General features: G+C 39.0%; 1 protein-coding gene across 3 annotated transcripts in view; it reads left to right on the plus strand.

Annotated features, from left to right (window-relative positions):
• The window catches only part of DDAH1 (dimethylarginine dimethylaminohydrolase 1), a 133,201-nt gene that overhangs the window by 93,957 nt on the left and 14,638 nt on the right, over positions 1-24,606 (plus strand). For all 3 annotated transcript variants that reach the window (XM_025872572.2, XM_073896390.1, XM_073896389.1), the window contains exons 2-4: positions 207-306; positions 6,696-6,769; positions 7,774-7,893. In XM_025872572.2, the coding sequence (XP_025728357.1) occupies positions 207-306; positions 6,696-6,769; positions 7,774-7,893 (294 nt within the window). The remainder of the gene's footprint in view (positions 1-206; positions 307-6,695; positions 6,770-7,773; positions 7,894-24,606) is intronic.

Here is a 24,606-nt window from a genome sequence, read left to right on the forward strand (position 1 = left end):
CTAATAGATAATTTATTCTCTTACAAATGGTCATTGCAAGTCCAAACATATATTCATATAGTCACAAGGGTGTGTGTGTGTGTGTGTGTGTGCGCGCATGCACTAGTGTACGTAAGAGCATGAATCAGTGTTCAGAAGTTTTAGATGATTAGTTTTGTTGTTAGAAAATGGTGGCGTGTCAATCTGAATAATTTTATTTTCAACAGGTTGACATGATGAAAGAAGCATTAGAAAAACTTCAGCTCAATCTAGTAGAGATGAAAGATGAAAACGCAACTTTAGATGGTGGAGACGTCTTATTCACAGGTATCTTCATCCTCACTTTCTCCTATCCAAAACTATTTCTAATACCTGGCTTGTATTCGCTTAACTGTAGGGTTTTTGTTGTTGTTGTTGTTGTTGTTTTTTAATTACCAAAGTAAAAATGCTAACTGTAGGGAATTTGGAAAATACTGGAAAGCACAAAAGAGAATAAAATGAAAATGACCTTTCATTCCAAGATAATCATTTCAACATTTGGGTGTATGTCCTTTTAGTAATTTTGTATGCATGCCATATTTGTGTATTTTTTACAAAAATGTTATCAGCGTGTACCTATCATTTTGTAGGTTGCATCTACTATATTCTACAATGTGAGCTTGTGGGTTGTATAGTTTTGCATTGTATGTTATTGTATCTGGTTTGTATTTGAAAGACTCTTAATTCAAGAGGTGTCATTTACAAATAATTTTCTTGCCCAGACAGCAAGATGAGTTTAAATAATTTTCAATGCAAATTGATTTGGCTTCAATGCCAGATGAATAATATCAGAACTCAACCAAATACAAAAAGCTGATATTATGGATCTAACTAGAATCAGTTTTTATAGTGGGCATAATATTGCTGCTAAAGAAACAGTAATTGTAGCATTTAACCTTTCCAGCTCTTTATGATCGTATTATTGTTTTGCAAAAGTCATGTGCCAAAATTTGGATCCCCAGATTCATTCTAGTTATACTGATAAGCAAGAAAATTGATAACAATTTTTAATTTATAGTGAGAAGTTTATTTTCCCTGAATGTCAGAGAAAAAATACCTGTTTCATAGATGTAGCCCTACCAGCCAGGGCTGGTTACCAGGGATTTGGGAATGTAGCCCACGGTCCCCTGAAAACATGAAACTTCTTAGAAGTCTAATATTTTAGCTGATGTGAATTTTAGATTGAATCCCTTGTATATAGAGAAAATATAAGCCATCTTCATTTTAATATAAACATAATGCTCTGTATTACTTACATCTTGCTATCATTAATGTTCTTGGAGGAGGAAAGTTGTTTATCCTGTGACATTTGAGTAGCTCCTGGCTCAGTGTCACATATCTATGGGTGGGGCCACTGTGTTGCTGTGCTCTAGGCAGCGCCATTCTTATCACAAGCTCATGAATAGTACCCCCTGGGGTTGTGCACTGCACAACCTGGGCTACAGGGTGCACACCCATTGAGCCCTAAGAACACAGAACAAGGAGTCAAGGAGGCCTACACTGCATTCTCAGCTCTGGCCGTGTCCACGCAGACTCAGGCATTCTTTCAAATCTGCCTAATAAGTTCCCCTTAGAATATTCTCTGTGTCTCCCAATGATGGCACTTCATTCTTTTGGGCAGCACAGAACAACAGCCTGTTTCTCTTAGAAAATAGGCTTTTGTGAAAAGCTAGATGTGTAAATCATGCTTCCTTACAATAAAACTCTTTTTTACCGAACACAGCTATATAATAAATAACTTCTTGTAAGCAGGTACTGATAATATTTGAAGTAGGGTTTATTTTTTTTTTAAGATTTTATTTACTTATTTGACAGAGAGACACAGTGAGAGAGGGAACATAAGCAGGGGGAGTGGGAGAGGGAGAAGCAGACTCCCTGATGCGGGGCTCGATCCCAGGACCCTGGGATCATGGCCCAAGCCGGAGGCAGACACTTAACGACTGAGCCACCCAGGTGCCCCGAAGTATGGTTTAAAACAAGCTGTGTTCACAGCCCTTTAGCTATCTTAACAGTTGAGCTGAACAGATTCCCTAAAATCTTCACATGTTATGGCACAGCTTTTACTATAGAAACTATAGGAACCTCTTCCTTTGGTCAGAGATCTTTGCATAGCATTTCAATCCTGATGTTCTTGCCCCAACTCCTTATTAGGTACCTAAGTACTGAGGCTTGCCATTGACACTATCTGCAAGCTTATTTTGGTACTATTCCATCCTTAAATTAATATCTTGAAAGTTATTTTATTCAAAACTGAGATTGTGTTAGGATATCTGCTTGGCACCTCATCCATGCCTGATGCCTGGTCCTGCCTTCTATTTCCTACTTCTCAATTTCTTTCTTTCAATTCTTTTAAATTCTGGTAAAATATATATAACATGAAATTTGCCATCTTAACCATTTTCCCAAAGTATATAGTTCAAGTGGCACTAACCACATTCACCGTATTGTGCCACCAACACCACTCAATTTTTTGATTCAGCAGAGTTGCGGAAGAAACAAAATCTGTAGCACTTTCCACAGCTTTTGTAGTGCTTTTCAGCTGCTTCATTAGCAGTTGATCGGGAAGTGGGCAGAAGGAAAGCAGCTATCCAACTCCAGTTCCCCTGGGAATCTTGTGAGTCAGGCAAGCAGCTCCTGGCAGAAATTATTTCAATCCAAATAGGCATCAGCATACCTCTACTTTCATTTTTTTTATTTTTGTGAACTATGGAACAAATAATAAAAGTTATCAATGTCTATGTACAGTTTAAAGACCAAGGATAAAATGAGCACCTGGTGTCTGCCACCTGGCTTTAAGAAATAGAAATACTGCCAGGACCATAGGAGCCCCACTCCCAACCTCTCTCTCCTCGCAGCCTGAGGTAACCACTGTCCTGCATTTTGTGTTAATCACTGCCTTGTCTTTCTTTGAGTTTTACCTCAATCTATGCATTCCTAAACTATAAATTCCTAAAAAAAAATAACAAAAAAGTTGTTTAGTTTTGCTTGTCTTATAACTTTATGTGATTAGGATCATACTATATGAACTATTCTGTGATTTGTCTGCTTTTGATCTAACTTGGTGAGTGTAGCTATAGTTTTTTGTCTTCACCGCTGTGTGGTATTCCATGGTTAAGAATTACCACAATGCATTTATTCATTCTACTGCTGTTGGATAGTTGAGTGTTTTCCAGTTTTTTTCAATTATCTTCAGTGCTGCTGTGGACATTCTTGTGTCTCCTGGGAATGTGCATAAGAGTTTCTCTAAAGTAAACAGCTAGAAATGGAGTTTCAGGTGATAAACTCTTTCTGCTCCAGTGAAATGTATATGATTTTCTTCTTGAATCTATTGATGTGGTTAATTGCACTAATTGATCTTTCTGATATTTGATCAGTCTTGCATCCCTGGGATGAAGTCCAACTCCATTTTGATATACTTTCTTTTTACTACAGTGCTAGATTTAGTTTGTTAATTTTTTTCTTAAGACTTTTGTTTTTGTGGCCAGTAATTTTTCTTGCTTGCTTTCCTTCTCTGGCTTTGATAAAAGAATTATGGTAACCTCATAACATATATTAGGGAATATTTCCTATGTTTCTATTCTCTAGAATCAGTACTATTTGAATTGTGCATTCCTTGAACTTTGGTAGAACTTACCTGTAAACAGGCTCTGCAGGCCAGGTACTTTCTCTGTGGGGAGATTTTAAACTGATTCAATTCCTTTAATGGTTGCATGACTATTGAGTGTTTTCTGAGTCAGTTTTTGTGAGTTCTGTTTTCTAATATTTTATCTAAGTTTTCGAAATGTTGAGTATAAACTACTTCATATCTTCTTAATATCTGTTTTAAGCTTCATAGCATTATAGCTATGTCCCTTTATCTTTCGTAATGTTTATTTGTGCCTTCTCTTTTTTCTTTTGTGCCAGAGATCTGTCAATTTTATTCATCTTTTCAAAGAACCAGTTTTGGGCTTTGTTGAATTCTCTCTCTTTTTTATATTTCCTTTCCTTTTCCTGTTTCTAGCTAATTCTTTCCCTCAAATTTCTTTGTTTTTATTCTGTTCTTTTTTTCTTACATTTCAAGTTGGAACTTTGTCTATTTAATATTGAACCTTTTCTCATCTTAAGGCAAGCAGTTAAAGCTGTATAACTTTCCCTTCAAGTACTGCTTTAGCTGAATCCTTTGTGTTTTGATATATATTTGTTATCATTAGTTTTAAATGTTTTCTGATTTCCATTATGATTTATTCTTTGATTCATTCGTGGATAATAATATTATTTAAAAAACATATTGGTCATTATTGTAAGTTGCTGGGGACACCATCTTACTACTCTGATAGTTAATAAGTGAAGGAAAGATTCAGGCATTTAGCTATCTTTCCTTTATGAATTCTATTTCAAGTAAACCAAATGCTTGATTGAGAAAGTTTTTTTTTTAAAGAAGTCTAGCCAATAAATTTAGATTTCTAATAAAATAATGGATCTGTGTAATGATCGTCCAAGGCTGTTAAAACATTTATGTGAAAGCTTGATGGGGAACTTTATAACAGAGGGATCAGGCTGATACCACTTGAAGACACAGATTATTCTAGTATCACTGACAATGTGGCTCTCAGTCATGTGCCTAATAATGTGATATGGTAGTATAGCCCCACCTCTGAAGTAGTTCTATCAAAAAAAATTTTTTAACAAGAATCTAGTTAAATATCTACATGAAACTATCAGTTTACTGAAAATACAGAGGGTGAAGGAACAATTTCATGTTAGATAATACACAGAGAGACAACCAGTCAAATCCAGAACGTAGGATCATCAGCAGGATAAATGACCTGGCTTCTCCTATAAATGAATGAGATGAAAGGGTGGATTGATAACAGAAAAAGATGACATAAGAGACATAACAACAACAAACATGTTTTTTAATATTTCAGTTCCAGAAGTTCAGTTATTTTCATCAGAAAGACCATTTAGGAATTTCAGGGTGCCTGGGTGGCTCAGTTGGTTAACGTCTGCCTTCAGCTCAGGTCATGATACCAGGACCTTGGGACTGAGTCCCACATTGGGCTCCCTCAGCAGGGAGCCTGCTTCTCCCTTTCCCTCTCCCCCTGCTTGTGCTCTCTCTCTCTCCGTCAAATAAATAAGTAAAATCTTAAAAAAAAAAAAATAAAGACCATTTAGGGGATCTAGTCCCCCATATTGCCAGAAACAAAAGTCCAACTGACTTTTTAAAGAGATAAGCAGTTTGCTTTTCTTTGTGCTTTGCTACCTTAGTCTTTTAAAATAGAAATAGTGTGCATACCCCATTATAAATTTGTTTAAATTGCTTAATCCATTAAATATTTTTTCCTAGAAATTATGTATAAATCTAATTTATAAATCTATTTTTATCTTAGAAGAATTAAGGAAAATTTTTTTAAATTTCAGCTTTTTTAGTAAAGTAATAATTTTGCCAAATAAAAGATCTTTCCTCTTAGTTAAGTTTTGATTTGTATGTAGTGAGTTTTCTCAAGTGACAACAGAGACATACCATTACCAAACAAAAATAAAAACAAAAACAAAAAAACCTGTCAGTGTGCCACCAGAGTCCTCTGCCTGCCAAGAGCATAAGCCACTGGAACTTACCAGAACATCATTTGACCTAGGTCATTTACCCCTTTTTTAAGGACATTATGAGGATTAAGTTTGTAACATTTGTAAAGTCTATCAAGCAATTCTTTCTACCTGGTTTTTCTTCTTATACTTTACCCTAATGTTCTGGATCAAAATATATACTGATTTCTCTTTGAATATTTTTTTCACATTTCATGTAGAATTCTTCTTCAAAGAATTAAGGGAAGTTAAGAATCTTCACAGTTATATATTGCTTAATACTATCTATTATAATTGTTTGCCTCTCACTGGGGGACCATTTTTATTTGGTGTTTTGCCTTCCGAGAAGAAAATTTATGGAATTTCAGAAAAGCCAAATGACTAGAAATTTCCATCCTCCTAAACTTTAGTACTTTGCAAATAGGCATCTCTGATGTTTCGACTTGACACAACAAGTAAGAGTTTTAAGGATATCTCTTGAGAGGTCAGGCCTGAAGACCAATCAGCCCTTAACTCCCTTTATGCAGATAGTTTCTTCAGCCCTCACATCATTGTTATAAGAAAAGGAATCTGACTTTATCATGAATGTCTAGTATTATTCTTTTAGGGGAAAAAAAGGAAGAATTACTAACCTGTCATTGCTATTACTTAATTTTTTATTACACAAGAAGGTGTTTAAATCCGTTATTTCCTAAGTGGAACATTTTTTCTTTTATTGTGCTAAAATCTGTATAACATAAAACTTACCATTTAACTATTTTTAAGTGTATATTTCAGTGTGCAACCATCACCACCATCCATGTCCAGCATGTTTTCCCCTTCACATGCTGAAACTTCATACCCACTACACTGACTTCCCAGTTCCTCCTCCTCTCAGACCCTGGTCACCACTATTCTACTTTCTGCCTCTGTGCATTTGAACAAGTTTATTTCTAAGGACAATAGTTTGAAATGAGATCTGTGTAAAGAGAGCAGAGGTCAGAGTACAAGCAGAGCTGCCTTGTGTGGTAAGAAAGAACTGTGTGGTGCTTTAAGTTCATTATATAATATAAAGAAACAGTGTGCCGTCACTAGTACCATGTACTCACTGTGTTCCATGACATTTATTATAGGCAGAGAATTTTTTGTGGGCCTTTCCAAAAGGACAAATCAACGAGGTGCTGAAATCTTGGCCGATACTTTTAAGGTACGTAAAGTTAGATCATTGATGTCTGGCATAGAGTAATTAATAAATATTCATAAACACATTAAATCAGCATGTCATGAATAATGGTACCTATATGTCACCAGCTGTGCAAAATAATTCCTAATATTTGTACATTTGCTAGAAGTTTTAAGAGCTATCATATTTAAATTTCTCAATAAATAGGCTGCATTGGGCGACCATAGCCGCAAAAGACAAGGTTATAGACATCTTCTGTTTTCTCCCAGTGTATAATCATATAGCCACCTGGCAGATTTCCTGCAAAATAAATGACTTCCAAAAAAATCTGGAGACCCAACTGACTCAAACATGAAACATGGATTTTTCACAATGGAATCAAGGATCACTTGTACTTAGTACCTACTATGTGCTGGAAACTGGGCTAGGTATTGCACATACATCCTCTCAAGGTCCCTTTACTCCACTGATTATTAATCAATTGACTCACCAGACTGCTTAGGAAGCTCTTTTCCCGTTGAGGACATGAGGCTCTATTTTGCACAGGATATTCAGACATGGCCTTCCAGAGTAGCCTACTCCATGGATCAACCAGCAAAGCTAGCCGTTGACACAATCACACATCTGGAAGGAGGCTCTCTACACTTTCTTCTTAAAAGTAGTCTTTATTGGGGTGCCTGGGTAGCTCAGTCAGTTAAGTGTCCAACTCTTGATTTTGGCTCAGGTCATGATCTCAAGGTCCTGAGATGGAGCTGGGCAGGGAGCCTACTTAAGATTCTCTCCCTCTACCCCTCCCTCTCCACCCTATGCAGTGCTCACTCTCTCTTAAAAAAAAAAAAAAAAAAAAAAAAAAAAAAAAAGCAGTCTTTATTTAACTGGCAATACCAAAATCTACAGGTCCCAGTTTTTCTTCCAGATATTCAGGACCCCTGGGAGCCTCCCTAGAAATAGCCATGTTTCAGGCAGGTTTAAATCAGTTTTAGAATTATTCTGCAATGCCAAACTGCTTGTTTCTATTATACACATAGGACTATGCGGTCTCCACAGTCCCGGTGGTTGATGCTTTGCATTTGAAGAGTTTCTGCAGCATGGCTGGGCCTAATCTAATCGCAATTGGATCCAGCGAATCTGCGCAGAAGGCCCTAAAGGTAGATACAAAACTATGCTCCTTCGAAATGCAGCAGGCAATGCCTGCCATGTGGTTTTTCTAATTCTGTCTACTGGGTGGGCAGCAAGCAGGAGTGGCAGGATGAGAACAGGCTGGTACTCGAGCCTTCTCAGATCAACACCATTGTGACCAAAGACAGAAGCTCCTCTCAGGCAAAAAGAGGAAATCTGTGTGCTCCGGGGTGCGCAATTAATTTTTTTGCCCTTTTAGGTCTTTACTCATCTACCTCAGTGCTCGACTTGGTGCATTTTGTCTCAGAAGAAATCATTGCCTGCCAATTGCTGAGTTCCCCCACCCCGCCTGCAACTTCTTCACCCAGCGCTCCTGGCCTTTCCATCTTCCTTTCCTCCTACTGTATCTTTGATTGTATTTCTAGGACCTTTAACAATTGTTGCTGAACAGGCTGCCTCAGAATTTGAAATTGGTGGTTTTTTTCTATGTTTCCTTTAGAGAATGTCTTTTGTTCTGCTTCATCTGGAAGGCTGTGTCACTTTCCACATATAGGAAAGGTGGTGTCTTGAAAGAAAACATTTGATGGATGGTATCACTCACAGGATCTAGAAGGATTATTTTTCTCCTTGGGGACTAACTGTGGTGTCTATCCGTGTTAGCTGGGTTGGTCAGTACATGTCTGAAATTGAGTTTAAGGGAAGGAAAGGGCTGAAGCTGGCCTATGCTTTGCTCTTGTGTTAATTAGCAGATGGAACATCCTCTGGGTAGACAAATTACAAAAAGTACCTCCATCTGCCATTCTGAGTAGACTAGATCCCTAACTCAAAGAGCTTGGTCCCTAATTCAGATAGGTCCCTAACTTAAATAGTCTGGAGAAACGAACATGTAACAAACTAAGAGATAATACAATATGGTTAACTAACAAAACATTATGTGAAGTAGCCCTGACTGCTATTCACAGGATAGAGTGGAGCTCTTTGAGGGCTAGATATTCAGAGAGAACCTCATGGACAAAAATGGCGCTAGACATGGGTCTTAAAGGGTTTGGCAAGGCGGGATTCCGTGAGACCGGGTTCCAGGTGGGAACACAGTATAGACAAAGACTGAACCAGATAATACATGAGATTTGAGCAAACTAGCCCAACCAATAAAGAATTTTCCTATGGGCTCCTGGAGATATGGCTGGATGGAGGGATGGAGCAGGTGAAGTCCGAAGAGGTGTCAACTTAAAAGTGAGGAAGAAGATGAGTTTGTCTCCATGAAGCAGGAGTCTGGGCTTCTGAACAGAGGTCTGTATTGCTTTAGAAATGTTGGACCACCATTCCTTTAGAAAAAAAGAAAGAAAGAAATAAGGGGGAAGGTGCTGCAATCAGAAGAGGACCACTGATAACCTAGGGAATAAAAGCAAAACCCCAAGTCCCGTTGTACGCCTTGGACTCACTAACATTTCTCCATTCATCTTTCCCATCTCATCATCAAGTCTAGTCCTCTAAGATCACATCGTTTAAGGGCATCCGGTGTGGACTTTATAGTCCTCCTTCCTGTAGAGTTTATTTGAGTTAGGGTAATTAATGATGTTCACTCTATACTTGAAACCTTCTGTGTCAGAAGCTATAAATAATCTTCACTTACTGGAACAGTATTCACTCTTTGGAGGTCATATTTTCCATCAGCAAATGTGCTTCCTAAACTATGGGCCCGTAGAGTTGGCAAATGCCCACCTACCATGTTTCTAGCATCAAAAAGTTCTCTTACTTTGTAGTGAAAGCCGAGGAATAAACTGAATGGAAGAATAATGAGATCTCCATGCAGCATGTTCTCAGGTCAGAACTAGGTGGTTTGCTGAAATTCACATTTAGTGAGCTGAACTGTTTATGTATTTGAGAACAGTTTTGGCTCTTGTATTAGAAAAGTCAATAAAAATTGGTAGTGTGGTAAGTCCTACTACTAATTTGGAGATAATAAAACATATAGGTAGGCAGGAAGACAGATGGATAGAGACAGATCACTTGCACATAGTGAGCATATATTGGTTTTATTTTTTCCATTTTATAGATGAAAATACTGAGATCTGATGAAACACAACGTTTTGAATACGATCTTCTGGAATCAGACATCCTGGTCCTTAATTTTCCTCTCCCCAATTGCCCACCCCACTCCATTCTCATTCTTTTTCAATTGGAAAGATTTTCCCAATTATTTTGCTATACATTTGTTTCATCTGAGCTTCCTCTTTTTCCTCCCCTTTCTCTGACTATCCACCACCTCTTCCCATTTTTTGCTATGGTGTCCAGGATCTGACCTGTGAGGAAAGATGTGAGTTTGTCCCAGATGCCTGTTTTTCCCTAGCAAATCTTGATGTTTCTGTAGAGAAGCCTGTGGCCACTTGGGCATCTTTTTGAAGGGCATAGCATTTAAATGGAGGTGAATTGTGCCTTCCTGTGCCACACCCTGAGAGCTTGAATACTTCCCACATCTGTCACTACTTGCTGAATATTTGCCTCCTTCAGAGCCAGAAAGCTACTTCTTATATATTCATGCAAAGCTGAGAGCCCAAGGGTTTCTGGATAGTCTTATTGCATTTGAAACACTTTGTAATGGGTTGCAATCGATTCTTGGTTAATGAAGTGGGATGTTATGGAGATAGTCATCATACCTGTCTAGGTTGTAGTAGATTTAATAGTGTGTGCATTGTATATTTAAATGAAATCATCAATCTAGGAAGACTTTAGCAACTCTCTGCTGAAAAGCCCAGAACACATTTAATACAGGGCACATTTAACACACATTTAATACAGAGTATATTTAATGAAGGGAAGGAAGAAAAGAGGACATATTATTACTGCATTTTACTGTTGATAATGGCCAAGGTACTGGAGGTTAGGTTGATTTGAACAAATACCTAAAGACATTTAACATCAAGTCTTATCCTAGAAATACAATTATTGAAGCAAAATCCATCTTCAGAGCAATCTGTCCATTCTATAGTTTTCCCCCCACACTTTCCATCATTCTGCGCATGACTCTAAGCATACCTTCATCCTGCCCTTCTAGCTATTAAAGAAAATAGTGTAAGATTAATTAATTCTTACACAGGCAATAGACCTACTAGTACTCTTGCAAAAGGATTGTTTGCCTTCTCAAAGATGATAAGAACTCCAGTTGCTGCACATCTGCAACTGCTGGTCACAAACATAATTTGAGCAAAAGAAGTCAATCACGAAGAAATACATATTCTTGGGTGCCTGGGTGGCTTAGTCAGTTAAGCATCTGCCTTCAGCTCAGGTCATGATCCCAGGGTCCTGGGATCCATCCCCACCCCCTCATCTCATCGGGCTCCCTGCTCAGTGGGGAGTCTGCTTCTCCCTCTCCCTCTGCCCCGCCCCCTCCACTCCTGCTCTGTCTCTCGATTTCTCTCTCTCTCAAATAAATAAATAAAATCTTTTTTAAAAAAATTTTAAAGGTAAAAAAAATAGAAATACATATTCTATTATTTCATTCATTTAAACAGGAGACAAAACTATGCTATCAGCAGTCAGAATAGTGGTACTTTAAGGAGTGAGGGAGTCATGGTCCAGGGGGCTGCTTTGTATGTTTAATTCTTAAAGTGTACAAAAATATGTATATAATGTATTATTGGAAGTGGGCCAAGATTAACTTACATAAATAATTTTCCAGTAACAGGGTCTAACTCTAAAACCCCTGCTTTACCTTCTACATGATTCCTGCCTTTACTACAGACTAGGCTGTTTTTTATTTTATTAACTAAGAAAAAAAAAGACAAACTTTGTACCCCTTGAGCAACATCTCCCCATTTTCCCTCCCCGCTAGCCCTTGTACCTTAAATATATACAAGTTTTAATTGTCAGTTATATCTCAGTAAAGTTGGGAAGGCAAAGGCACGGCAAAGAGTAGTAGATTTGCACCACATCCTATCCATTTTTTCCTAGATCCATTCCAAAATCGACTTCCTTTCCAGGAACGTGGATTAATTACATGCTCTCTGTCATAAGAAGACAGACTGTAATTCCTGCCCTGTGGAGGGACTCACTGTATTGATTTTTAACTCAATCTCCTTGGTAGCATTCAGTCCTCCAGTCAGTTAGGGGGGAAAAAAAGAAAGGAAGGAAGGTGGACAAAGAGAGAGAGGCAGAGAAGGTGGGAAGAGATGGAGGAGTGACATTTAGCTAAAACTTTCCCCAAACTAATCAGAGGAGGCAGCTCCAAGCTGGAGGGGCCGCAGTGCTGACAAGCTGGGGGGCTGTGCCATCTGCCGGCCAGGCAGCAAGGAGAGCACCCTCACCTTCCTAACCCCTTGCAGAAACCAGTTCTTTTCCTCTTTTGGCATCTGCAATTTTGTTTATTGGCCTTTTCTTAGATTAATAATTCTATTCTTTTGTATCACGAAGAATTATTATTTTAAAATGCTTTCGATAGAAGTACTGAAAGGATGTGGTAAGAAAAGAATTATGAGATCACCACTCCTTTTTTTTGTCTTTGTCACGTAAATGGAGCTGAAATCTAGTAAGTGGAATTCCAGGAGACTTGTAATTTTAAATTATGATGCTCATAATGTATCTTGATGGAAATGTCTTTGGGTTTCTTATCTACTTCCTGAAATAACTAGCTGCATTTGTAAGATTCCTTGAATGAGCACATGGGCTGCTTTGCAGCTAATTTAAATTCCATAGCACAAAGCATGTTTTTTCTTTTGAATGACTAACTATATAATAGAGGTCACTCAGACACTATTTCCTCTCATTTTTGACTCAGCTTCAGCATTGATTTTATGTCCAAAAATGTCCATGTTATTTTATAGATGGTCATATAAAGAAAGAAGATGGAAAAACCCTTAATGTGTTTGGATTTTGTATGTTTTTTTATTGCCTGGAATTTCCTTTGATGACAACTAGAACAACAAATAGCAAAAACCAAAAGACAGAATGAGAGCTAACTAGTATCAACGGGGTGGTTGAAATGGAAAAATAAAGACTCTGCATTTCAAGTTGTTGTTGTCACAGGGAATTACAGTGTGTAGACACAAGATTTCCCACTTTGGGTCTTTACTGTGAAACGCATGCTGACGATCCCATTGTGGGTTTAATTTAGTCTTATTATTTGGTTGTCTATTCCAGTTGTATTCACCAAATCCACAAAACAATAATTAAAAATAAAAATCTACCATGCCTGAATTAAGAAATTAACAGAAAACCAAATAGCCTCTGAGTTTGTAACAACTGTTGATGCTTCTTTTCCTGGCTACAGTTGTCTTATCTGACGATATTCCCAGAGCTGTATGCCAACAAGGCTGGGGTGGCCAAAATAAAATACTTGGCATGGTAGGGCCATAAATAATCTGAAGCTGTGAGACCAAAACAGCCATGCTGAATTTCAGCACCAGTTCCAAGGCAGGAAGAAGGCAAAATTGGCCAAGTAGGAGAAAGGGAATAATAATAAGGCTTTTATTCTCTTGAGCTTTCAAGAAAAATTTCAGAGAGAAAAAAGAGGAAGAAATTACATTTAAAGTGCTGCTTATTCTGTCCATTATATGATGGGACATTGATAAATATTCAGCAGACTTTGTGGGATGTTACAGGGGGAATTCAAGCCTCTGTTGGGTGGCCTTTGAGTCCAAGACTCTTACTTAAAAGAGAAAAAGCCTAAGTGACCTTAAATTAGTGGTTTTTAATGAGAGATGTGGCCTAAAACCACCTGAGGAACTTTCTGAAGACACACTGCCCTGGACCTGCCTCAGAAAATCCTAATGTTCTGGGTCTGGATCACATCTGCATTTTTTAAAAGCTCCACAGGTGATTCTGGAACACAGATTAATTGAGAGCCACTGCCTTCAAGGATTTCTGCAACTTCCAAAAGCACCTACTTAGAATCCTGAATAATACACACCTGAAGAAGCCAACCACTATGCATCATAGGTACAAAAGTATGTATTCCAAGTTGCAATAAAAGTAGAGAAAGTGTCATGATTAAAGCTATCAAAAGCTAGAAACTCCTTACCTTTTTGCTGCCTAGATTTCAACGTTATATAACTTAAAATATAATACCTAACTGGATAATAACTTGAATGCCATCATCTACTCCATTTGGCATGCTAAAATTCCTTATTAAAATATTCCAAATCACCAAAAAATTGCTGTTATCATTTTCTGAGGACAGGATATTTGCCTTTGACTCATGTTTCCATACCCCCTCCCCCAACACATACACACACACACACACACACACACACACACACACACAGAAAAATCTTAACAGGACCTGATCTCCAGGTGTGAAGATTTGTGCCAAAGAGACAAAAAGGTTAAACTTCACACCATTACTGATATTAAAGAAGAACTTACCTTTAAAAATAATCATGTTGATTAGTAAAGAAGCATAGTTGTCTAAAGAGCCAAAATGGCAACAAGGGCTAAGCAGGTAACTTAAAATCCCAGTTCGTGGGTTGTCCTTCTGGTTCTGGCACCGTTTCTCCCTGTGTGACCCCTGTCTCCTGTACTCAGTCTCATCCTGAACAAAGTTGAATCAGCCTCCCTAGGGAATGAGAGCTTCATTCCTTCCCATCAGAAGCTTCAGGATGGGCAGTTAAGGTGAAGGACTGTGTCTTGAACATGTGGATGTGCAAACACCTGGCAAAAATTAGCAACCACTTAATTTTAGAGCACCAGCCATAGGGATAGTTCCAAAGTGGGCTGACTATAGACTCTTCACCACTGTGACATTGTTCTTTCAGTGGCTGTAGGTGATGGGAGACTTGTGCTTAGCTGAATATCTTCATGCCTGTTTGAGGATAGAAAACCACAGAAGACTCCAACCTAATTCCATTTTTCATTGAGGAGGCACCAGTTGAACATAACTATCAAATTGGATATCTAACAAACAATATCATTTTCTAATTTATACATAAAAATCTAATAGGAAAAAAAGGTGATGCTTCGGGGCATCTGTGTGGCTCAGTCAGTTAAGCATCTGACTCTTGATTTCAGCTCAGGTCATGATCTCCGGGTCTTGAGATTGAGACCTGCCTCTGGCTCCTTGCCCAGCTTAAGATTCTCTCTCCCTCTCCCTCTCCCTCTGCTCCTCCCCCTCCCCACATGCTTGCTCTCTCTCTCTCTCTCTCTCTCTCTCTCTCTCCTCTAAAAAAAGGGGGGGCGAAGCTTCTAAAACCTTTCATTACTGTTCCTTTTGCAGAAAGACTTTAAAAGGCAGTAGAAAAAAATAAAGCAGCGGGCAATTGAAAAGAGTCACAGACGAGCTTGAAGCTTGAGCTTCCTGAGCACCATCCAGCAATACTCTTATTGAGCAGCAACAAAGATTCTGTCCCAAACACAGAGGACACTGAGATGAGTGAGAAACAGTCTCCCCCTCAAGGCCCCTCTGGCTTTAATTGAAGAAACAGGACAGGCCATTAAAAGATAAATACTGTCACATTATAACACAAGATAAATGACTAGGAGGTGTGGGGTTCTCCTGGAAGGGATAGGAGTTCTAAGGAAGGTGTGATCACAGGAGGTGGGAGTCAAAGTCCAAGTGGACCAGAATGAACAGCAAGCCTGTCATAGAGGAGGAGTGATGATTGCAAACAGGATAGCTGGGGGAATATCTATTTTATAATCAACAGACAATGGCTGGAGCAAGGGCTAGGAGCAGGAAAAAAAAAAGTTCAGTTTCTAGATATAAGTTGGGCCTGACCCAAAAGCCAAGAAATGAGGGTTTTCTTGTCTGCAGGCTGTGGGGAGGCGCTCAAAATTTTTTAGCAGAGGTGTAAAAGCTGAAGGTGGTATTTTAGAAAAAAAAAATCTACCTGGCAATATGCCTGTAATGATTTTTTTTCAAAGATTTTATTTATTTAGTTGACAGAGAGAGACACAGTGAGAGAGGGAACACAAGCAGTGGGGGAGGGGGAGGGAGAAGCAGGCTTCCCACTGAGCGGGGAGCCCGATGCGGGGCTCAATCCCAGGACCAGGGACCATGACCTGAGCCGAAGGCAGACGCTTAACGACTGAGCCACCCAGGCGCCCCTGCTTATAATTTAACAGGCGTAAAGATTAGGAGTAATAAAATTAGGTGCCATCACATAGTCCAGAAATAAAGAAGAGGAGAGTCTGGACTAGAGAAGTAGCTGTGAAAATAGACAGGGCCGTGCAGAAGCTGAGTTCCATTTAGAGAAGTAACAGAACACTATGACTGAGGGATATAAGGGGCACAGGAAAAAAAAGGAGCAGATCAGCGCTTTGACAGATATTTATAGAACTCCTGTGTTGTACCAGGCCTTGTACTAGGTCCTAGGGGACAATGAGGAACAAAATGATTTCAGAAATGACTACCAGATGGGGTGACTTTGGTGGAATTTTTGGAAAAGAGTTCCAACTCTCCCTGTCACCATGAACTCAGTCCTCCCCATCTACATAGGAACAAACCATAGAAAATCAGTGGGCAAAAGTATGTTGTGGGATTTCACTGACCTAGCTTCACGTTTTGGGAACTGAACTATGCTCAGACATATTCAACTGACAGTGGCTTGGGTAGACATCCCATGTCTAAGCTTGTAAGACACTAACAGGATTGGCTCTCATTTCAGTTTCCATTGGCAGCAGTCAGTGGCTCATCCAAATTTGGAGTCTCTGTCTTTTACTCTTTTCCGTTTATTTTTTATCTTTACTCACCCTGAAGGCATACCAAAAAAATCACTTAAACATTTACATGCCCTCCATCTCCAGCAGTGTCCTATTTTTCTTTGGCTGAATTGAGTTGGCAAAAACTGCCCCCCCGCAAAAAAACCCAGGATGATTATTGTGTCGTGGGCTGAAATTGTGCATCATAGCATGACCTATGTGGCACTCTCAGCCATGCCAACACCCATACCCTTGATGTTGAAGGGATTAGGGAATGTATCAGTTGAGCTAGAGGGAGGATGGTTGAGTTTTGGGTTACTGTTTCTCTGGAAATCACATGTATTAAATGCCTTAGGTGTTGATGAGTATCCTATTGCTTGGCTGAAGGTTAATAAAGCATTTGGTAAAACATAGACACTAAATTAGAAGTGACATTTCAACCATGAATTATTCTCCAGCCTCTAGGGAAACCATCCATACTACCTCATATAATACCAGAATTTGGACCATCCTTAGAAATAATGACATACAAAAGAAATTCAATTTGCCACCACCTTCCTGCAAAACCATTCCACTAGTATTATTACCCTGCTATTAATAATCACTGACTGGGGCGTCTGGGTGGCTCGATTGGTTAAGCATCTGACATTTGGATTTGGCTCAGGTCCTGATCTCCTGGCTTGTGAGATCGAGCCCTACGTCGGGCTCCGTGCTCAGCGGGAGTCTGCTTGGATATTCTCTCTGTCTGCTCCTTCCCCCACTCACTCACTCTCTCTCTCTCTCAAACAAATAAATCTTTAAAAAAAATAATCAGTATCTTTCCTTATTTTTATCTTTCAAAATGTCATATTAGTCCAGCAGTCTTTAAGAATACTTCTAAGTCTACTTTTCATAGATGGTCACTGGATGCTGTGGTTGGGGCCCACTGTTACTCAAACACTACCTGTCTACAAATTAGAAAAAAAGGAAGCTTTGCAGATATGTTACAACAGCCATTCCCTTTTAATCTCTTTCTGAAGTGGGATTAAGTTCAAAGCTGTGACCACATATCCAGAGGTGACTCATCATATAGTTTCAACCAAAAAAAAAAGCCAATTGGAAGCTAAATGAAAGGTGTTGAATCTATTGCATTTTGTGCACATTTTCTCATCACTCATTTGCTTGTCTTTTTTTTTATTTTATTTTATTATGTTATGTTAATCACCACACGTTACATCATTAGTTTTTGATGTAGTGTTCCATGATTCATTGTTTGCCTCATTTGTTTTTCCATCCACACTCTGGCAAGTGATAAGAGCTCAATATTGCTCAATATGCAACTACTAATAGTTGTAATATCAGTAGCAGTAACAATACCTTTTAGATATAAAAATCATGTTAATTTAATTTGAGAAGTCTAAGTTAGTGGTTTTCAAGTTTTAGTGTACTCAAGAATCACATAAAGTGCACATTTGAAATGCACATCACATTCGTCAGATTGACCAGGAGAAATTCTGATTCGACAAACCTGGGATGGAGCCCAGAAACCACTGCATGATTTGGATGTAGGTAATCCATAGATCACACTGTGAGAAACGTTGGCTCTATCTGGAATTCACCAGATATCAGTTTCTACATTGGCATATGAAAGCAGGGGGAAGAAATTCATTCTAAAAGTAAATTGCTATGTCCTTGAACAGAAAATGCTACCAACTCTCATTCAGAATAATATCATACTGAGTAAAATAACTGGCACTTCAGAGAAGTAGCTCTCATTGAAAGAAAACAATGCAGAACTCCACTAGATTATTGAAATACAACTGCTTAGGAAGAGCTCACTCTTCTCTAAAATCCTGTGTCTGTTTAGGGGGAAATGCTTACAGAGTAAATGATACATATCATGTGTTCTATCTCTCTCTGTTGATAACACTTGCATGTTAAAAACAATGTATTTGAAGTGAGCTATTGCTCTAGTTCTCATTAGGCACATAGACCATCAGACATGAATAGAAAAGTCTACATTTCTTCTGAGCTCTGAAGTCCTGTGGCTTGAAAATAAATATGATACTAAATTCATCAAGTAGGACAGGGCACCTGGGTGGCTCAGTCAGTTAAGCATCTGCCTTCAGCTCAGGTCATGATCTCAGGGTTCTGGGATCAAGCCCCACATCACAGCAGGCAGTCTGCTTCTCCCCCACCCATTGATAGGCACACATTCTCTCTCTCAAATAAATAAATAAAATCTTAATGAATTAATTAATTCTTCAAGTAGGAATAGAGGAAGGAGGAGGGAAACCCAGATATCTATTTAGGTAAGAAGTTTGTCTGGTGCCATCCTTGAGCTTGTTAGGGAGAATCTGAGAAGGGCCTCTGGAGAGTGCAACCAAAGCTGGTTAAAGTCTGAGATTTGGTGACCAGTGTTGATTACACAGAAGGGTAGGGCACAAATGTTAATGGGCAACTCCTCTTTGCTGTTCAGTAAAGGTTGAGCTCTGATTGTGTCTTATAGGAAATTGCGTTAGGAAAATTTAAGAGTTATTGAAATGCTGAAATGCAGTGCTAAAAATGATTCATTCACTCAACATTCAACAAACATGTATTGAGCATCTACCATGCACCAAGCACTGCTGCAAAGCCCTGCAGAAGGGGTCAGTGGTGTAACTGTGCCTCCCTGGAAGCTTTTAAATAATCTGTCCTTCTGGGATGACTTGGATACCTTGACTTAATTGGATTCAAACAGTATGTCAATCACCGAAGGGATCAAAATATATATAATGGTGATGTAAAAATATATTACTTTCTGATTCAGTTGATGACTGTCAGCTAGTTGCCTTTCCCAACTTCTTATTCCACCCTTTCTTTTTATTAATTGAACCTTGAGTTTTAAATGAGCACATTGCCACTTGGAAAAAGTCCACATTTCTCAGCTTCCTTTGTGTTAGGTATAACAGTGAGACTAAGTATTGCCAATGAGAGAAAAGTAGAAGTGCTGGGTATGAAATCCAGGACCTGGACTGAAAGGAAGGAGTTGTATCTTTTTCCCCTTCCTGAATTTGCTGCTTGAAAAAAAAAAAGGATGTGATGGTTGGAGCACCAGAGCTATTTTATACCATTTTATACCATGAGGACAGGGGTATGCTCTACCCTAGGTCTGGAAGAGCAAAAAGCTAGAAGGACCCTGAACTCGTGATGACTCTCAGGTGACTATGCTACACTATGACCTCAAAGAGAGAGAAATAAACTTTTTTTAAAGTCATTTGGGGGGCAGGTCGTTTCTATTATAGCCAAATTTAGTCTGTTTTAGCCAAATTGAGATAAAGGCTGTTTGTCTGCCCTAGACATTAAGAGAAAACTCAATTCAAGCTGCCAAAACAAGGGAAATTTATTGGTCCATGTAGTTCTAAAGTAATGCAGACTTTACAGTGGGTTTGATTGATCTGCTCGATGATGCCATCCAAGAACCAGAATCTCTTGTGTCTCTTCTCCACCTAACACACATGTACTTCATCATAAAGCAGGCCCCTATCCAGGGCAGCACAGTGACTGCCAGCACTTCTGACTACATGCTTGCACACCTATATTCAGGGAGGGGGACATTCATCTTCTCAGTCAAGTAAGGAAACTTCTTTTGGATCTTGTCTATTCTTACTATTCTGAATTGGTCATCTGCCCATCTTTGAAACACTGACTATAAGCAAGGGCTGACTTACACTGGAGCTACCCTTTCCTGATTGCATGGAGACATGCTGGGGCACCGCAGCAAACTCTCAGGAGCACCATGGCCTATTTTAACATTTCAAAAATAGCACAGATATACCTGTCAGATAACACACAATTTTACTGTTAGGTTGCTTGGATCTATATACTTAATAAACAAAAGTGTTAGGGGTTTTTTGGCGGGGGGGAGGAGGAGATTTGTATTTTGTTTGTTTATTTTGGTTTTGGTTTGGTTTGGTTGGCCTCAAGGCACCATGAAAATATTACTGAGACACCACGGTTCTGTGAACCAAGAAAGGAACCTTTGGCCCAGAGTTGGGTAGGGTTAACTTTCCCCGATTATGTGGGCTACACGGGGCAGTGTAGATATACAAATGAAAAGTGGGGGTAGTTACTAAGAAAACAGAGAATAGATGTGGGGGAAGCAACCACAATGTTCACCAGACCCTCAGAAGAGCTAAACCCTGACTTGCTCTTAGGGAGGGAATTGTCTTTGTTTAGGAAAATACAACAGGTCCTTTGGGGTGAAAGGTGCAATCCTTGAAGGCTTGAGGTCAGTAGACAATACAGCAAAAGAGAACGCAAAAATGTCCTTTGTTAGAGGCACTAGGAACAGGAAGACAGGGAAAGAGAAGAGAAAAGGGAGTGAGAAGAGGCCTCAGCCACAAGACAGGGTTGTCAAGTCTTTGAAGAACACCAGCATTCGGTATTCGATTTTAAGTGTTCATATTACTGCAATACTCCAACCTGCCAAACCTGAGAAAAACCTATTACACTATGTGAATAGGGTTTTTTGAGGGAATCAAAGAAAGACTGGAGTCCCTGCCTATGTTGACATGGTTGAAAAGGATAGCACCTGTAAAATAACTATCTCTGAATGGATCTAATTCTCTGGAAACTGGGACCAGAGATAACATGAGAATATAAGCTCCCTCCTTCCCCCCTCCCACCCTTTACCCCCAAGATAAGTAGAAATTATCGAGAGGGCACAGAATAGTGGTTCTCAATCCTGTCTACTTATTACAGTCACCTGGGGGGGGAATGTTTAAAAACGAAATTCTGATGTTTTGTCTTACTCCAGACCAAATAAATAAAAAATCTGTATGGTTGGGACCCAGAAATCTGTACTTTTTAAAAATCTCCCCAGATGATTTTAGTCTGTAGCCATGGTGGAGAACCACTGGCCTAGTATATTACACAAATCAAAGAATAGAGGTACAAGACATTCTTATTTAGATCTTGAAGAGAAGAGAGACCCCTTAAAGTGGAGGTGGAGGAAGGGATGAGGGAGGAGTTGACATGGTGCCTTCTTGTCCCCCTTAAATTCTCTCCACCAAACTAAAACCAATAGAAAAGCCTGGACTGAGTAGAGCTAGGATCTAGTCCTCACTTTGCAGTTTACTAACTTTGTGTGATTTTAGCTAAGTCAATTAATTTTTCATCTGTGAATCTCTGTAAAAGAGAAGTGGACTTGATAATTTCCAAATTCGTGCCCAGTTCTCAAACTTAGGATTCTTAGTTATAGAATACTAAGAATATGACATCACTTCCTTAGCTTCTCAGAGTACCTTATTAACATTCACTGTCTGACACTAGCAAAAACCACATCCAGAAGGAAACCAAGGTTTCTCCCCAACCCAAAGGTAACCCCACACAAGAGTAGGCAAGGTGGGGATGGCTGTTTTCTTCATTAGCCATGGTTTGGTTGTAGTCATTTACAGGGTATTTCTGTACCCTGGTTTCTGGGAAAAGATATATGGGGACAACAGCTGTTTTTTTAAACACTTATCCCTTTCTTTTCAGGGCAAAAGAGTAAATAGAATACTTATTTGGAAATTTGCTTTCTTTCTTTTTATGGTTGTTTTTCCTTCTCCTTCCCATGAATATCAGCTCTTCTCCTAAAATATAAATAAATTTGATGACTTTCTCCTAAAAACAGTGGTTTTCAACCAGAGGCAACTTTGCCCCCCAGGGGACATTTGGTAATGTCTGGAGATGTTTTTGTTACAACATGGTGGGTGGGAGAGTAGATGCTCCTGGCATGTAGTACATAGAGACAGGGATGCTGCTAAACATCCTACAATGCACAGGACAGCCCCCATAACAAAGAATGATCTAGCCCAAAATATCAATAGTGCCGAGGTTAAGAAACCCAGTCCTAAAACATGAATGAGATTTGTCAGCCCTGTTTCACAGAAATTTTAATTTCTGAGCCTATCACAATTAAGGTGACCCCTGATTAGAGACAGCAGTGACTCCTGAACGTCAAGTAACCACACCAGCATGTGTTTTCAGGAGCCAGGAACTAAATAGCTGTATACAGTCCCAATGTTTATTAGATTTTTGTGTAACATTATTTTCAGGTATTGGAACTACTTAGTATACATGGACAAAAATGAAATAAATCACAGAAATTGAGTAACAAGGCCGTATGTAATTGCCTTTTATTACCAGCCTTTGAGGGAAGTGGAGTTGGGGCCTCTATGCAGTCTCCTTTACTGACAAATTCAGGGGGGTAAACAGATTTTGTTTTGAGTGTGTATATTTTAAAAAAATCTGAAGAACTCATATCAAACTTTTAATAGTGGTTACCATAGGGAAAGAGGGAAGAGAGAAGAATAAGGTGGGGCAGAGAGGGGAGAAAGAAGACTTCAACTTTTTTAAATCAGCTTTATTGAAATATAATTTCCATATAATAACACTTTATTTCCATACAATTCACACTCTAGATGTACAATTCAATGAGTTTTGACAATGGTATATGGTTGTTTGAAGTCCAATAGAACTTTAACTTTTCATCGTTGAATCTCATAAGAAGCTTATGTTTCATAATTTTGTTTATAATTAGTTTTTTTGTTTATAATTAGAAACATGTTTTAGAAGATTTGTCTGAAATTATATACTCCTACCTCACATCATTTTGTAAAAGCTGCTTACAAAGTTGCATGAAGGATATCAAAATAACCAGAAATAAAAGGGTAAGATGATTTAAAAGGAAAACAATGCTTTAACTTGAAGCCAAGGAGTCCCGGGGTGGCTCAGTCAGTTAAGCATCCGACTCTTGATCTCAACTCAGGTCTTGATCTCAAGGTCATGAGTTCAAGCCCCATGATTAAAAAAAAAGAAAAAAAGATTAATTGGAGCCAAGTTTAAGAATGCAGACCATGGATTCTCATTTCATTCTTTACACATAGAACAGAGTTTAAGCTTCCAGTTAGTCAGTGTGAAAAGGGAAACCCTTTCCACCTTCTTTTGCGTGTTTGAGAGCTTCAGTGAATTTAAGCTCCTACTTAGCAAACCCAGTTTGCCACCCTTCCTTCCAAGAGTCCGTGGGTTTCATAAAACCATTGAAGGTTAATCCCCAGTTATTATTTGCCCATGAGGACACAAAAGTTATATGAGCCAAATTTTAAAGCTAAAGTTATCCATGGCATTAACTAAGAGGCTGTAGGGCTAAAGTAACTTTTTAGGAAGAGCCAACTTACACTAACATCTAGGAACTAAGTCTTATAAAATCATGAAGTCTCCTGTGTAGGGCTGTGGTTTGCTAGAGGCAGCTCCTACCAGCTTATGAGAGCTGATTGTTAAATTCCCAGGTATTTTGGGGTGCCTGGGTGGCTCAGTCAATAGCTATATTGACTGCCTTCAGCTCAGGTCATGACCCTAGGGTCCTGGGATCGAGCCCCATGTCAGGCTTCCTGCTCAACAAAAATCCACAGAAGCATTCTGTTGTGAGAATCAATTGGCAATATGAAATTTACATTCAAGAGTATTGAACATTTTATTATTATTTATAAACTGTGTGCTACCCATCCTTCATATAGGTAAAATTTGTAATAAATTTATGTGCGTATATTATGCATATATTTTCCCCTACATTTACCAGCACACTACTGCCTGGAGCTAAAAATCTCAGAGTACTGAACATACACTAAAGATTTTTTTTTTTTTTTTAACACCTAGGCTTAGATGTAATTGGAGGTCCCAGTGATGATTTTCTTCACCTCGTTTCGGAGGGCAGGGGGAAGTGTTCTCTTTCATGAGAACAGATTCTTCTCTAACCCCAAGGCAACCCTTTCACAATGGCCAAGTAGGCCAGGCAGAAGATTTTGAATGAGTCTAAAGCAAAGCAATCACAGTTATCGTAAAAGAAAATATAAATATATGCCCTACTGATGAGATAGCCAAGGAATATTTGCTCATACAGAAAATAAGCACTAATCCACCAATGGTAGGGTCAGACTGAACAGGACTGATCCTGGACATCATTGTAAAGTGTGTGTGTTTGGCCATTTCTCCTCTCTCACTCTGGAGCCTGCTCCTCTTCTTCTCCATCTAAAAGCATTTAAAGGCAAACTTTTCAAAATATATGCATGTCGGGCACCTGGGTGGCTCAGTCTGTTAAGCGTCTGCCT

The sequence above is a fragment of the Callorhinus ursinus genome, unplaced genomic scaffold, assembly GCF_003265705.2.
Source record: "Callorhinus ursinus isolate GAN/ISIS: 27379988/994484 unplaced genomic scaffold, GSC_fseal_2.0 scaffold9, whole genome shotgun sequence".
Taxonomy (NCBI): domain Eukaryota; kingdom Metazoa; phylum Chordata; class Mammalia; order Carnivora; family Otariidae; genus Callorhinus; species Callorhinus ursinus.